Raw genomic sequence first — 15,606 nt, 5'->3', positions numbered from 1 at the left:
TACATTAACGTTGGAGGAGATGATGCAGTGAAATTAAGGAAATACCTTCACGTGAGGAGCACACCTTAGTCATTAACGGTACAAAAGTAACGTTGTCGTTATTAAGGACCATGCTTGCAAGGGTTTTCAAACTAACGGACCATATTTGCAATAAATTCCACGTAATGACCACATTTGGTACATTTAGCAAGCACAAAGACCGATTATGTAATTTTTATTTATTTTTGTTTTTAAAAGACGAACAAAAAACTTTATATAATAATTGTCCTTGTCCATTAAACGTGTTACTTAACCTGCTCGTTTTGTTACTTGTATCGTGTATGTTAAACCGATATATTGGATTACTTCGTGTGTATAGATATATGAAAATTAATATGTACATATACTAATTACTATATATAGGTTTGATTCGACCGAAGAAAACAATCATGGAGGGTTTGAAAATTTGACATATCAAAACCGAATCAGGAGGTAAAATCAAGGAAAGCTTCGATTCGATGGTTGGAGTTTTTTGATCCTTGCGAAATTGGCACAAAAATCCAACAGATGAATTGGAAATGGTAATGGTGAAATAGGAATGGGAACTACCAGGGAACAGTGTTCTGCGTTGCGGTTTTACCTCGCATATGGACAGCTTTATTCCCATTCTCTCTCTTCTACAACCATGGCCGTTTCTCTCACCTTAACTCCTCGAAACCCTCTTTTCAATTCCAGTTTGTAAGTCAACATGGGGGCAATTGTCACCGGAGATCGGTATCTCGAATCGCTAGTGAAGTTCGTCGAGAAGCAGGCTGGTCCGTTGATCGAAGGAACCCTTGTATTGAAGTTGAATCCGGTTGGGCTTCACTATGTTCAATCCCGGCTCGAATCGTTGGCGGAGCTTGAGAGGCTCCTCGCTGGAGCTCCTGTTGATTACCTCCGTGCCTATGTCTCTGACCTTGGTGATCACCGGGCGCTTGAACAGCTCCGACGGATCCTACGGATACTTACCTCACTCAAAGTTATTTCTGTATTACCACCGCCTTCCTGTAGAGACCCGACGCCTCTCTGTTTGCTGCCTTTTAGTCGCCTGAAGGTTCTCGAACTTCGTGGATGCGATCTCTCTACCTCTGCTGCTCGAGGTCTTCTTGAACTTAGGCATACTCTGGAGAAGATTATTTGTCATAACTCAACTGTAAGATTGATTTACATTTCTTCATGGAACTGAATGTTCAGATTCTAATACTAATTGGATCAATTCTACTTCTAGGATGCTCTTCGACATGTTTTTGCTAGTAGAATTGCTGAGATAGAGCATTCTCCTCAGTGGAAGCGACTGTCATTCGTTTCTTGTGCTTATAATGGGTTGGTTTTAATGGATGATTCCCTGCGACTCCTTCCTGTTGTTGAAACACTTGATCTAAGCCGGAACAAGTTTACCAAAGTGGATAATCTTTTGAGATGTAGCAAGCTGAAGCACCTAGACCTCGGTTTCAATCAACTGAGAACAATTTCATCATTTAGTAAGGTAACCTTAATTGAAATTCTGCTTCTTCCCATTGTATATTTGTATGAGTTGATCCCCAAAAGTCCAAATACATTTCAAATCAATGATTTTGGAAACATATTCTTGGATACAGGTCACATGTCAGATTGTGAAACTAGTATTGAGGAATAATGCTCTTACTACTATGCGTGGGGTTGAGAATCTAAAATCACTTGAGGGGCTTGATCTTTCCTACAATATCATTTCTAGCTTTTCAGAGCTGGAATTCCTAGCAGCTCTTCCATCACTGAAGACTTTGTGGTTAGAAGGAAATCCAGTATGTTCTGCCAGCTGGTATAGACCACAAGTTTATAGCTTCTTCACTGATCCAGAAAAGGTGAGAATACAAAAAAAAAATATACAATTTGATTTACTTTTTGAGATTGCATTTAGTGTTTTCTTATATGTATAACATTGCAGTTGATATTGGATGACAAAAAGATCTCAACTAGAGAAGTCTGGAAGCGCCAGATCATCATTGCCAGTAGGCAAAAGCAACCAGCTAGCTTTGGATTTTATTCCCCAGCCAAAGATGAAGCTGAAACAGAAGCAAGTGTTCACAACAAAATGGTTAGTAATTAGTAAATCAACTTTTTAATATTTGTTTTTGATGGTTTTATGAACCAAAGCTTGTTATAATAGGGTTAAATGCAAGAAATAGCAATTTTCTTCCATTTATTTGTTTATTGTAGCATCTTACTCTCAAAAATCTACCAAGTTATAAGAATGTCATTCAAATACAGAGCAATTTTCACTGTTATACTTGGGTAGATTTTTCAAATTATAATGTCCTAATAAGAAAAACGCAATATGATGCACATTTTTCAGAAAAAGATTGAAAGTATTACGTTGTAATAGAAAGAAATGAATTCTGTTTCTTGCATTAGTCCTAATTTACATACTTCTTACAAGTGGTTTCTTGAATTTCTTTGACCATGGTTAACTTTTTCATGACTTATTTTTCAGAAGAAACTATCACGTGTTGCCAGTATTGAAAGTGAAATGGCAAGCACAGAATCATCTTCTGATCACGAATCGATAATTTATGAGGATGAGGAAGAAGGCAAACAGGAGAACACTAATTTAAATAAAGGAGCTGAAATTGATGATTTCATGAACAAAATCGAGTTCATGAAAAAACAACGTTCTGCTTCATGGCTGGAGGAGTTTCAAAAGTGGATGAATCCTGTTTCTAGTGATCATATAAAGGCTAATCATGTGCCAAGTGGGCTTCCTTTGATTCCTGAAAAAGAGAAAGATTCAAGAAAGAAAAGAAGAGTAAAACAATTTGGTAAAAAAACAAGATACATATCTGCTTCTGCTGATGTTTTTGAAGAACACCGAATGGAGCTTCCAGTGTCTTATTATCCATATGATGATTTGTCTATCGATACTGTTTCTGAACAATACCCTGAAACAGAATCAAATTATCTTGCTGATGAAGATGCATCTATTTCAAATCATATGAAATATGATAAAAAGGTTAACGAGGTTTCTAAAAACATCAAATCTTTAAAAGACAAGGGGGCAATGGCACATTCAGACAATGGTTTCAAAGTTGAAGGACCTGAAATGACAAGTTCAAATAGTAGGTTCATTCCTTTGGAATCTGTTGATGATGTCATCGATGCTCCTCGTTCACCTCCTCATTATCAAGAAGACATTCTGCATCGACGCCATAATTTGGAAGAAGAGTTTCTGCAGCTATCTGTTGAGTCTTTTTCAGTGGTGTCTTCAGATAGCTATTCAAGTGATAGTGGAGATGATTCTGTTGAAATTGACTCAACAACTGATAATGATTTTTCAAAAAGTATGGATAGTTTATCATTCATCCCTACTTCTGAAGATCATGTGTTTCAGTTTACAGAAAACGGGTCGTGTTCTTTAAACAACAATTATGAAGGAAGTAGTGTTAATGATGGTGAAATAGTTGGTTTAGTGAAGCAAGAAGCTGATTGGTTGGAGAAGAAAATGTCAAAAAGAAAACCAAAGCCAAGAATTGTTTCACTAACAGAGAAGACAACACCAACACAAACACAAACAGATGATAATGAATTGAAGTATAGCCAAGAGGCTGATATGAGTGATTTCCAAATGGTTACTGAAAAAAATCTATCAGGGCTTGAGACAGAAGAATTTATCTTGAAGAACTTTGAAGTGGATCTTTCAGAATTTGGAATTGAAGAAACATGTAGCCAACATGTGTCTTGCAATTGTTTGCTTGAGGATCCATCTGGAAGCAGCAAAAGGTAGATGCCATGCCCATATTGCCATATATTTAGAACATGTACATTTTATATTTTTATGTGTTATAGAAATATGTAGATAGTATGTGGTGTATTGCAATTGTTTGCTTGAGGATCTATCTGAATGACCATTGACCACCTACCATCCGCCATGTGTCACTATGGTGGTGCGTGGTGGGGTGTGGGAGTTCCAATTCCAATGTGGATTGTGCTCTTTGTTGCATGTGACTAAGCTTCTAACTTAACCATACACGGGTATAATTGAGAATAAGGTGGATGGATGATACACAAAACACCATCTAAAATTTTAAGTGATTTGCCACTTGCTTTTCTTGATGATGCAATTGACTAGATGCATGTTTGGTCTCTAAAAGATGAATGATGATGTTATATTGAACTTTTTACAACTTTGAGTTCCTTATATAGTCGTATTGATGATTCTCTAATTAGGTTTTTAATATGAAATGAAAGTACATGCCCATGACTTCTATCGTCCTTGTTTGTTTGAGCTTCCGATTTCTAGATGTTTAAGTTAGATACTTTAGGAGTTTCTCACTTAGGGCTTTGCGATTATATTTGCAAATTTAATAGATAAGGTGAAATCGATAGATAACGATAAAAAATAAGTACCATTGTGTCATTGTTCCACATTCTATACCCAATGCATGGGAGAAATCAATAGATAAAAAAAGAGGATACACATGGGAAAGGTAAATCATAATGTCCTTGAACCTGAGACCTTACTTATGGATTCTCACCTCCTTACAAGTCACCTCTAGGTCTAGCATATGTGGATTAGGGAATTCAATATATAAGGATATAAGGAAAATGATAAAATAAAAGTTACAGTCTTTTGGGAATTCTTGATAGTGTTTTGAAGACAATTACACATAATATGGAGATAGTTTAGAGAGAACTTGTTGTCACTACAAGCTATTGATAATCAAGACTTGTTATTGTTGTTTCACTTTCTATATGTAATTAATCATAGTTAGACATAAATGAGAACGGATCAATTGAAAGTCTAGAAAGTCTAAAATCCCCTTTTCTAGGTTTTAGGAGTTTTAGTTGTTTATATGTTCATATGTCTCAGTCCATATGTGATTGTGCCATGATTTATTCAATTAACTAAGAGTAAATTACACGAATGGTCCTTATGGTTTAGTGTAATTTGCGTATTTGGTCCCTAACTTCTTTTTTTTAACTCGGAAGGTCCCTATTGTTTGTTTTTTGTTACACGCTTGGTCCCCATCTTACCTAAAAAGACTATTTTGGCCTTAATTTTTTAATTTTTATTAAATAAACATACCTCCAAACCCACCCACCCCCTCACCTTACCTTACCTACCCACCATTTTTTCCTATTTAAATAATAGTCTTTTTAGGTAAGACAGAGACCAAACGCGTAACAAAAACAAACAGTAAGGACCAAGCGCATAACAAAAACAAACAATAGGGACCTTCCGAGTTAAAAAAAATAAGTTAGGAAAGAAGGAAGGTGTAGCATCACTCTTAATTACTTGGTTGTTTTTTAGTGGCCACTAAAATTGGGTGGCCACTTAATTAGAGCTTCATAGGTTAATTTGTCTAGGTACTAGAATGCCTTAGTATGCTACCTACACCGATTAGATACCTATGTATAACTGCTTCCATATGCTACCTAACTGGCTAGATACCTATGAATAACTGCCTCGATCTGCTACCCAACCAAACCTAGTGGATAACTATGACTAACTGCTTTGGTATGCCATCCAAACGGGTAGATACTATGTCAGTATGCTACCTATTCGAGTAGATACCTACTAATAACTGCCTCAATGTTTTTCCATAAACTTGGGAGGTAAATACCTACATTACTATATATACTTCCTTGGTATCCGCAAATGAAAATGCTAATCATATGCCATAAACATAAATAAGTAATAAGTTGCATGTTACTCACCTCCTTATCGTGCTTGACTTTCCAACTATTTCTTCCCGTGATGTACCTTTGTAGCTATACAAGGGAAAACGGCTTTTAGACAATAATGTCCTAAATTAATTGCCTTGTATAACACTTATGTTTAACACAAATGGCACATAAAAGCATTTTGCATCACATTCTATTTCTAATTCCGTGTCAAATACACATAATTTTGACACTTATCATACATTTCTCATATGAATTCTAAACAACCCGATTCCATGAAGATATTAATATACGATAAAGGTTATCATTATCCCTTTGCATTCCCTTTAACCTTAGCAAGAATAGTTTCTTGTCATACACCAATTTACGCAACCTACTTTCAAAAGTTGTACTTCACATTCTTCCATTACTTTACCATTGAGTATTTTACTATACACAATTCCATCATAACATTTAATAATATCCTGAAAATTCATTTAATCCAAAGTTTGACCAATAACACCATAACTCAACACTTTGATTCATGAAAGATTTATCAGATTGTCGTGAAATCCATTGTTCTTTATGATCATAGACCCCTTTAATGATTCCATTTAACAATTACATAATGCATCAAAAAGTTAACCATCAACCACCATTGGTTAAATAACCATATCTCGTTATGTATTCAGTATATATTTGCTGTATATGGACCATGATTGCATTTGTACACCATTTTGTTACCCCTTATGGGGATTTCATGTGCTCTTAACATATCTCAATATGGATTTTACTCTCTAACCACAATTCAACCTGTTTTTATTCCAAACGAGCATCTATTTACTAGCATGATGACAGAAACCTGTATGGATTTTATTTTTAACTTCTTGCACTTTCACACTTTGGATTCAACATATACATATACATAATATGTATGTACATGTACATAATATATACATATAGGTACATATACATATTGCATACATATAGGTATATATACATATTGCATACATACATATGGGTATATACATATACATATGCTGATATACATATATAATACGGCATATACACATATGCATGCATATACATATACATATTGCATACATATAGGTACATATACATATTGCATACATACATATACATATACGCATACATATGCATGCATATACATATATACACATAAATACATACATACATATATCATGTACATGTACAAATACACATACACATACACACATACATATAGTTTTTTTTTCCTTCCATTGCCTTAAATTTGCTATGATTTTACAAATATATATATATATATATATATATATATATATATATATATATATTAATCATCAATTTCCCAAACCATGAACATGGGAAAAAAAGAAACAACACCTAATTGTCAATCTCTCTCTCTCTCTCTCTCTCACACTTTTCCTTTCCCTTGTTAGGTGCTTGTACAGTTGCACACATGTTTCATGTTTTTCTTGTCTTTATGAATTATAAATGCCTCTATTGCAAAAAAAAATATGTGGCTGAATATATATCAACATCTTACATGCATCAATGGTTAAACAACTCTCACCATATTTATTTTTCTTCCTGTTTTATTGATAAAAAACAGTGGTGTGGCATTATTACTGAGCTGTGAATTGAAGCTGTACATCCTGCTTCTCAATGGGCGACACCATGGGTCAGGTTAGGTTCGTTGCGGTATGACCATTATGCAAATTGAAAAATCGTTATAACTTATAATCTTATATTATAATCCTTTCAATAAATAGTTAAATACTACTACTTATGATGTAACTTTATTTATTTTCTAATCATCTAATCTAAGAAGCTTCTTCCATTTCCATTTTGCAGGATCTAGTGCAAGTCTAGTCGGTTGCCTTGGGACTGAAGATATCAAAGAGGTTTTAGTAGGTTTAGGGCTTCAAGCCGTGAGGTAAAAGGTTTTTTCGTCTTTTTCCCTGAGGTCTTAATGAAAAATTGATGTTTTGTTATTATTGGTGTGATAGGGTGTATGCGAAACGAGGGGCAAGGTATACATTCATAACAAGGAGTATAGAGAAATCAAGGCTGCTTGTATCTATATTAGAAGTCTTTCATTCAAATGTTAAAAAGAAAGGCTTTCCTCTCATAAGGTCAATGGAATTCTACTTTGTTTTTACCATTTAAAAAAGGGTTAAATTCAATCCTACTTTCATTTCTTCCTATTATTACAAACAACATTTTTCCAATTTATTCTTTTGACATGATTTTATATATGTGTTATGTTCAGTTTGGATAAGATCCAGGTTGCCTTGTTTGAGAGAGATGTCTGTGGGGGGTCAAAAACAAACATCCTTCAATATTCCATGGTGCTATTCTGGAACAACACTTTCAAAGGTATTTATTTGTTTTTTTAATGAAGAATAACATTCTACTTTTTGTTCCTTTTTATTACAACATTGTACTTTAAGGCTAAGTTTAGCTCACTGGCAAAAATTAATGGCTATGGGTAATTATTTTAAAATTTAATAGAAACAATTTTTTTGTTTTTATTTATTAGAAGATGAATGGTTTTCAAGATCATTATTTGTTCTTGGAGAACATATGCTTGTGTGCATCGAAGACATCTCACAATTCGGATTTGATTCACAAGATACCTTTGCTCCATATTTCTCACTTGATACTTGCTCTTCTCTTATCAATGCATTAGAAATGGTAAATCATCTCTTCTTTTTTCTTTTTTCTTTTTTCTTTTTTCTTTTTATGTATATAACAAAATAACCAATGGAAAGTACATTGCTATTTTCAGGTGATTGAGACGAATGAGAGGTGTTGCGTGACATTATCTCTAAAATCCGTAACATCCGTGTTTTCCCCTCGGGATGTAACCCAAAAATCGGTCAACACGGTCCCCGTGACATGGAAGCTGAGGTGGATAAGTGAAGACGGTTTGTTAAAATTTGTTGCACTCGTGAAGGCGCTCCATGCCGGAGTGGGGCCCACATCGAGTATAATCATACGATACACATCTTAAAAAACTTGATCAAATGGTTCCAGTCTCAGCAGTTACAGTGTGGATCAGATAAGGGGTTGGTGGAAGAATAACTCTTCTACAGAAACTTTTTTTTTTTTTTTTATTTGAATGTATTTTTGACGATTCATTTTATTCGTTGGGTTACATTTAGTGGTTTTTGTTATAGTTTTGTTTGTTGATTTTAAATAGTTTTTTTTTTTTTTTGAAAGTTGGAAGGATGTTAGTTGGTGTTTAGGTTATGTTGTTTTGTACAGAATAAATGTGTACAGTTTAGTGTTAGAAATGGATTGGATGTTTTTTTATTATTAAAATGGTTTCATTTTCATGAGCTTCTTTTGATAATAAATTCAGACTTATTTAGTAACGTTCTAAAAAAAAGGTGGTCCGATAATTTAATAATGGGCTTTATTCGGGCTGCTTTTGGGTTTGACTTCGACGGTTCGGAGTCGGATCAGCTTTATTTTTGTTCCTTGTTTTTTCTATTTGTAGTGTTTCATGTTTTTAACCAATTTTGAATATAGCCCGTGACAATTTAAAGTAGTATTTTTTCTTTTTTTGTAAACTAAGATAGAGGCTGTGATGCTATTTTCCTGAAAAATTGTGTATGTACATATTACTATAGGCAAAGCATAATTTAAATGAATACGTAAAAAAAAACCAATTTGCAAAAAAAAATCTTTTAATGCTACGTGGTTAAATGCTAGAAAATGCATTTTCTAATTAATAATGCTATGTAAATTTCTTTAAAAGCATGTACAAAAAGATAACTTTTTTAAAAAAAATATATATAATAAGAAAAATAATAAATACTATATAAAATAATACTGAAATAAGAATAAAGTTATTAAATCGCGAGTAATGATAATTTTACGTAGTAATTGGTTCAAAACGATGAAAGTTTTGTGACTTATAACTTATTAGCAGACGCAGATTTATATAGTTGTTCAGAATAGCCTATTCTATACTTCAAATTTTTTAAATAAATTTTCCGGTATAATGTAATTTTTCCGGCATGTTATTTCTAAATTCATGTGTGCTAGGCCTAACATTTTGTTCTGGATCCGCCACTCCTTATTAAAATATTGAAGTATTCCATTTTTTATATTTTTAATTATTTTTGTAGGTTATATTAAATTCGCACAAAGATTTTAACGTACGAAATGTATTGCGGGAACAACTTCCTAATATGCTTCATGTCCCCAAATTGTAAGACGAGTCGAGGTCTACCTCTCTTTGCATATTCTCAAAAAACGAGGTTGGGTTCGTACGTATTTTTCCAACATTGTATTTATAATTTATCTTACATTGTAGTTGAAATATTATTTATTTTCGGTTATTTCTATTTCTGAGTTCTAAGACAAATAATAAAGTATACGTCACAAACAAATAACTAACATATTGTTCAACAAGAGGTATATGCATACTTGTTACATAGTCTTATTTAATAAAAATGTATATATGTAAATATCAATTGTAAATATATAAACATTTACAATTCAACTATTATTATAAGTCATATATTATTCTTATTATCAAATAAAATAATATAAAATACAAAAGCATTTTTATCCCTTTTCCACCCTCAATTCGAGCTTCCACCTACCTAAATTAACATATAAATACCCACAAACACCACAACAAATAAATTAAAAAAAGAAGTGGGAAAGTAATCAAATATTACAAAACCATTCCTCCCTTCCCTTTAGCTTTGGAAACTGCAACCATCTCAGTTTCTTCATAACCCCATAAACCTTCAAACCTCCATTCTTGATCTTCTTCTTCATCTTCACCATTCACCATGATCACTCTGTCAGACTTCTACCATGTAATGACCGCCGTCGTCCCCCTCTACGTCGCCATGATCTTAGCTTACGGCTCCGTCAAGTGGTGGAAGATCTTCACTCCCGATCAATGCTCCGGCATCAACCGTTTTGTTGCCCTCTTCGCCGTTCCTCTCCTCTCCTTCCACTTCATCTCCACCAACAACCCTTACAAAATGAACCTCCGCTTCATCGCCGCCGACACCCTCCAGAAACTGGTGGTTCTTGCCGCCCTCGCCGTCTGGAGCAACGTCAGCAAAAGGGGTTGCTTAGAATGGTCGATTACACTCTTCTCTTTATCGACTTTACCTAATACACTCGTTATGGGGATTCCTTTGCTTAAAGGAATGTATGGTGGTGAATCTGGTAGCTTAATGGTTCAAATCGTTGTTCTTCAATGTATAATCTGGTATACTTTGATGTTGTTTTTGTTCGAGTTTCGTGGTGCAAGATTGTTGATTTCAGAACAGTTTCCGGGAACTGCTGGTGCCATTGCTTCAATTCATGTCGATTCTGATATCATGTCATTAGATGGACGACAAGTTCTTGAGACTGAAGCTGAGATTAAAGAAGATGGAAAGCTTCATGTTACAGTTAGGAAATCAAATGCTTCAAGATCGGATGTGTTTTCGAGAAGGTCGCAGGGTTTTTCCTCTACGACCCCTCGTCCATCGAATCTGACGAATGCAGAGATTTACTCTCTGCAATCGTCACGAAACCCGACCCCAAGAGGGTCGAGTTTCAACCATACTGATTTTTATTCAATGGCGGGCGGTGGTGGTGGTGGTGGTGCGAGGAACTCGAACTTTGGGGCTAATGATGTTTACGGGTTGTCTGTGTCCAGAGGGCCCACTCCCAGACCTTCCAATTATGAAGAGGAAGGCAGTGGGAGCGTTCCCAATAAGTCTCGTTTTCATCATGGAGTGCCGAGTAGTAACTACCCGGCACCCAATCCAGGGATGTTTTCCCCTTCAACGGGAAAACCGACTGTTCCATTGACTAAAAAAGCCAATGGACAGAAAACAGATGAAGGTTCGAATGATCTTCACATGTTTGTTTGGAGCTCGAGTGCTTCTCCAGTTTCGGACGTATTCGCTGCACGCGAATACGGAGCACTTGATCATCCAACAACAAAAGATGTAAAAACGCCGATATCGCCCCTAAAAGGTAAGTCATTGTTGTTGTTGTTTTAATTATATTCACTTTTAGGTAATTAATTAAAAAAATGTTTTATTTATTAGGGAACGGAGAAGAATACTTGGAGAGAGCAGAATTTTCTTTTGGAAATAACAATATAAATATCGAAGGCGGAAAGGGGAAAGGTGTTGGTGGCACTGCAATGCCACCAACCAGTGTAATGACGAGGCTTATACTGATAATGGTGTGGCGGAAGTTGATCCGAAACCCGAATACGTATTCGAGTTTAATCGGGCTTATTTGGTCTTTAGTGTGTTTTAGGTAAAAATATGATGAATACGTTATGTTAATTTTTTATATTTTTATATATAAATGAAGAGATTTTTTAAATAATATAAAACTATATTTAATTTATAGGTGGAATGTTGAAATGCCAGCAATCATAGCAAAGTCGATATCAATACTGTCTGATGCAGGCCTTGGCATGGCTATGTTCAGTCTTGGTTAGTACCAAACATTCTCTCTATCCCTATTTCATGTTTATTGTTATTTAGTCATATCTGATTTGATATATTATAGTTTAATAAAATGTATATTTTAACCTTATGACATAATATTTTCTATCAATAGACAAATAAGTAAATTTGACACGAAATATTTATGAAAAAAAGAAACATTTTTGTTCCTTGGGACAAGGTAATATTTTTACGAACGCAAATTAATGTTATCTTGTCATCGGACATAGTTCTTGATAAATTTGAATATGGATTATTTTTTTTTTAATTATTATTATTAAATCAACATCAAATCAAATCGTTATATTCGTTTTGTAATATATCACTTTTTGAATTAAATAGGAATCTGATTAGGAGTATGTTGTCTGCCTAATTTTGAATTTTGATGTACAATACTATTTTTTTTTTTTTAATTTAATATTCACCAAAAGAAAGTAGTACTTTCTTTTTACTATTCGGTTAAAGAAATGAGACTTTTGGAACAAATATCAAGTGGTAAAAAAAAGTAGATACACGTTAAAAGTGAAACACAAATATTGTATTTATTTTAAATTAACAGTGAAAATAAAAATAAATAAAGGTATTGGAATTAGTTAGGCATGGTGATGATGATGATGATTACCTTCAAGTAGTAGTGGTGGGGATGATGATGGAAAGGTGTTTTAGATTGTCGGGGGGAAAAAGTAAAAGACTTTGATTGATTTTGGGTGTCAATGGGAATCAACAGAATAAGATTCTTGACCCTCAAGGGTAATTTCGTAAATTCACTAAAAAGCTGATTTCTGTTTTCCCAAAATAACAGTATATTTTGTCCTTTCGTAGTAGATTCCATGGGCAGCTTGTCCAAAATGAAATTTTAATACAGTTAAAAATGTTGAAGAGTATATTGTTTTTATTTGTTTTCATTAGGACTTATACATTCTCTTAATGGTTAAGTGAATCTATTGTTCGTTAACCATTCACAATGTTACGTATCAAACAGCCATTAAATGTTGGTGTCATGATTACGTATATTATAATATGTAAATAAATAAATAATTGAAAATGAAATGTTATTAATTTATTATATATATTTATTAAGAAAAAAAACAAACGATAAATTAAATTGCTTCATACTGTTTATGCCTACAAATGTTTCTACCCAATAAAATTATGAAAAGTATCATTATTTCATATTTTTTTAACTAACCCATTAAGACTATATTAAAAATATATCAAATAAATTAAATTGAATGATGATTTGTCATAATTTTAGTGGGTATGAATAATTATAGATATAAAATGTATGAGGTAATTTAATTCCTCAAAACAAATTATACAGGTTTATTTATGGCATTGCAACCAAAGATAATCGCATGTGGAAATTCCGTAGCAACTTTTGCAATGGCTGTGAGATTCCTTACAGGACCGGCTGTTATGGCAGCTGCTTCCATAGCCGTCGGACTTCGCGGCGTTCTCTTACGTATTGCCATCGTCCAGGTGTTAATTAATTTCTTTTCTTTTTTCCTTCTTTAATTACATTAAATATTTATTTATATCTATATTATTTTCTTTTTCTTTTTTACTTATTTAATATGAGAAACTATCGAGGTTTATGATTATCTAAAATCAAACAATTATATACGTAGTAAACTTATATGCTCGGTATAAAATGAATTTCCATATGCAAAGCTTTTTGAATGGTCCCCACATAAAAAAAACTAAATAGATGATAAATCATGGATTTATATTTTCATAATATATTAAGCAAAAAAAAAAGCACTTTAAGATTTTTTTATGGTGAAAACAATTCGAAAAGCAATTTTGCAATCGCAATGGAGTTATTTTAACATTGTTGGTCATTTTATGTTAAAGAGATAAAAAGTTGTATCTTGCATTTTCTTGTTTACAACTTTTTAAGATATAATATAACTTGATTTATTTTATTTTATGACAAAAGAGTGATAATGAGGGTCACGTGAGAGTCACGTGGAGCATGTCCATGCCTTGATCAAAGCAAAACAAAGCGTGCATTCGGATTATTTAATTAAACACTAAATCCGACACCCACATTTTGTCTGCCACTCCGTTTATAATTACTATATGCTTCTTCGTAACCTTAAAAGGATAAACCACAAAAAATAAAAATTAAAAAAAAAACATATATATCCAATGAATCATAATAACTAATTATTTAATTTTATCATTAACTTTAATGTTACTTTTTTGTTTTAATAATCCGAATGCACATATCAAGATACACTCAAAATAAAATATTATAAGTGAATTTGGTCTTTGAACTGTATCTATTATTTCTAGATATAGTTGAAGACTAAGCTGATATAAATCGATTTTTTTAATTTGAGAAATATAAAATTTTAAAAAGTTTTTAAAGTAAAGTTATGCATATACATATGGTTGAGACTATGTATGAACCCTATAGTATATAGTGAAAATCATGAAGATAATTATTATTATTATTATCATTATTATTACATAACATGAATGACATGTTAAATAAGTACACATAACATAACAAATATGAGTGTACATTAAAGTTGTAGTTAAATACAAAAATGCTCTCAATTTGATTCTCAATGTTTTCATTATATCCAAGGGTTTTTTTTTTTCTTTTACTTTTTACGTGATTATATATACGTATGTATATAAAGTAAGTTTTGTTATTTTACAAATTTAGTCCTCTAACTTTTTCTTTTTGATGATAAAAATGGTGAAAAAAACAAACAGGCTGCTTTACCACAGGGTATTGTCCCCTTTGTCTTTGCGAAGGAGTACAATGTCCACCCTGATATCCTTAGCACTGGGTACGTCTTTCAGCTTTTTTTCCTTTCACTTTATTTTATTCTTTCTTTTTTCTTTCCAAAATTGATTCCTTCTGTAACTATAATGTTCTTTCCTACAAATAATATTAAATTATTCTTATTTAATTCTTTAAAAATCCCATTTTTCTGTTTGGTTTTGAAGATGCTTGATTTCTTTTATGTAATGTTTGCAGTGTAATATTTGGAATGCTGATAGCGTTACCCATAACGCTTGTCTACTATATTTTGCTTGGACTAGAGAAATAGCTAAGCTACTCAAGGATGACGTCATCATAATGGTTAACAATATGTCAAGAAACTCATGCTCAAAAGTAATTGTTTATGTAGCTTTTAAGGTTTTTAGTTGGTAGAAATAGAAAAAAAAAACGTGGTGTTAATTGGGTTTGTTCCACATTGTTTAGTCGAGTCGATGTTATACAAAAACACGATAAACTCGTCTCGTTTAATGTAGTTTGTGTATTTGTTGCATTATGTTATAATTCAAATTGTTGCAAAATGCTTAGCTTATGACATCTCTAACCTTACACTAAAGAACTAATTTACACAATAATACTCCAACCCTATACTATACTAACATTATATATAGTCTTGGAGAATACTGTAACATTAAATATAATATTATACTATTCATTAACACT

At 32.9% G+C, this 15,606-nt stretch overlaps 2 protein-coding genes across 3 annotated transcripts; both read left to right on the top strand.

Annotated features, from left to right (window-relative positions):
• The first annotated feature begins 332 nt into the window (after positions 1 to 332).
• Positions 333 to 9,002, top strand: LOC111882642 (uncharacterized). Of its 2 annotated transcripts, none has more exons than XM_023879014.3 (11): positions 333 to 1,174; positions 1,250 to 1,507; positions 1,620 to 1,862; positions 1,946 to 2,095; positions 2,492 to 3,774; positions 7,271 to 7,344; positions 7,513 to 7,594; positions 7,668 to 7,793; positions 7,931 to 8,037; positions 8,204 to 8,355; positions 8,450 to 9,002. In XM_023879014.3, exons 1-11 carry the CDS (start codon positions 728 to 730, stop codon positions 8,672 to 8,674), a joined length of 3,147 nt encoding a protein of 1,048 aa, XP_023734782.1. In that variant the 5' UTR covers positions 333 to 727; the 3' UTR covers positions 8,675 to 9,002. The 2 variants fall into 2 exon arrangements, with proteins under 2 accessions (XP_023734782.1, XP_023734781.1); XM_023879013.3 differs by having other exon boundaries at positions 334 to 1,174; positions 8,201 to 8,355.
• A 1,313-nt stretch (positions 9,003 to 10,315) lies between these two features.
• Positions 10,316 to 15,480, top strand: LOC111882666 (probable auxin efflux carrier component 1c). Its single transcript, XM_023879038.3, has 6 exons — positions 10,316 to 11,661; positions 11,736 to 11,952; positions 12,049 to 12,134; positions 13,468 to 13,625; positions 14,874 to 14,950; positions 15,142 to 15,480. Exons 1-6 carry the CDS (start codon positions 10,473 to 10,475, stop codon positions 15,212 to 15,214), a joined length of 1,800 nt encoding a protein of 599 aa, XP_023734806.1. The 5' UTR covers positions 10,316 to 10,472; the 3' UTR covers positions 15,215 to 15,480.
• The last annotated feature ends 126 nt before the right edge of the window (positions 15,481 to 15,606 follow it).

Source organism: Lactuca sativa, chromosome 2 (genome assembly GCF_002870075.4).
Source record: "Lactuca sativa cultivar Salinas chromosome 2, Lsat_Salinas_v11, whole genome shotgun sequence".
In the NCBI taxonomy this organism is placed as follows: Eukaryota; Viridiplantae; Streptophyta; class Magnoliopsida; order Asterales; family Asteraceae; genus Lactuca; species Lactuca sativa.
Note: the sequence above shows the minus strand (reverse complement) of the source record. Positions and strands in the feature narration are given on the sequence as shown.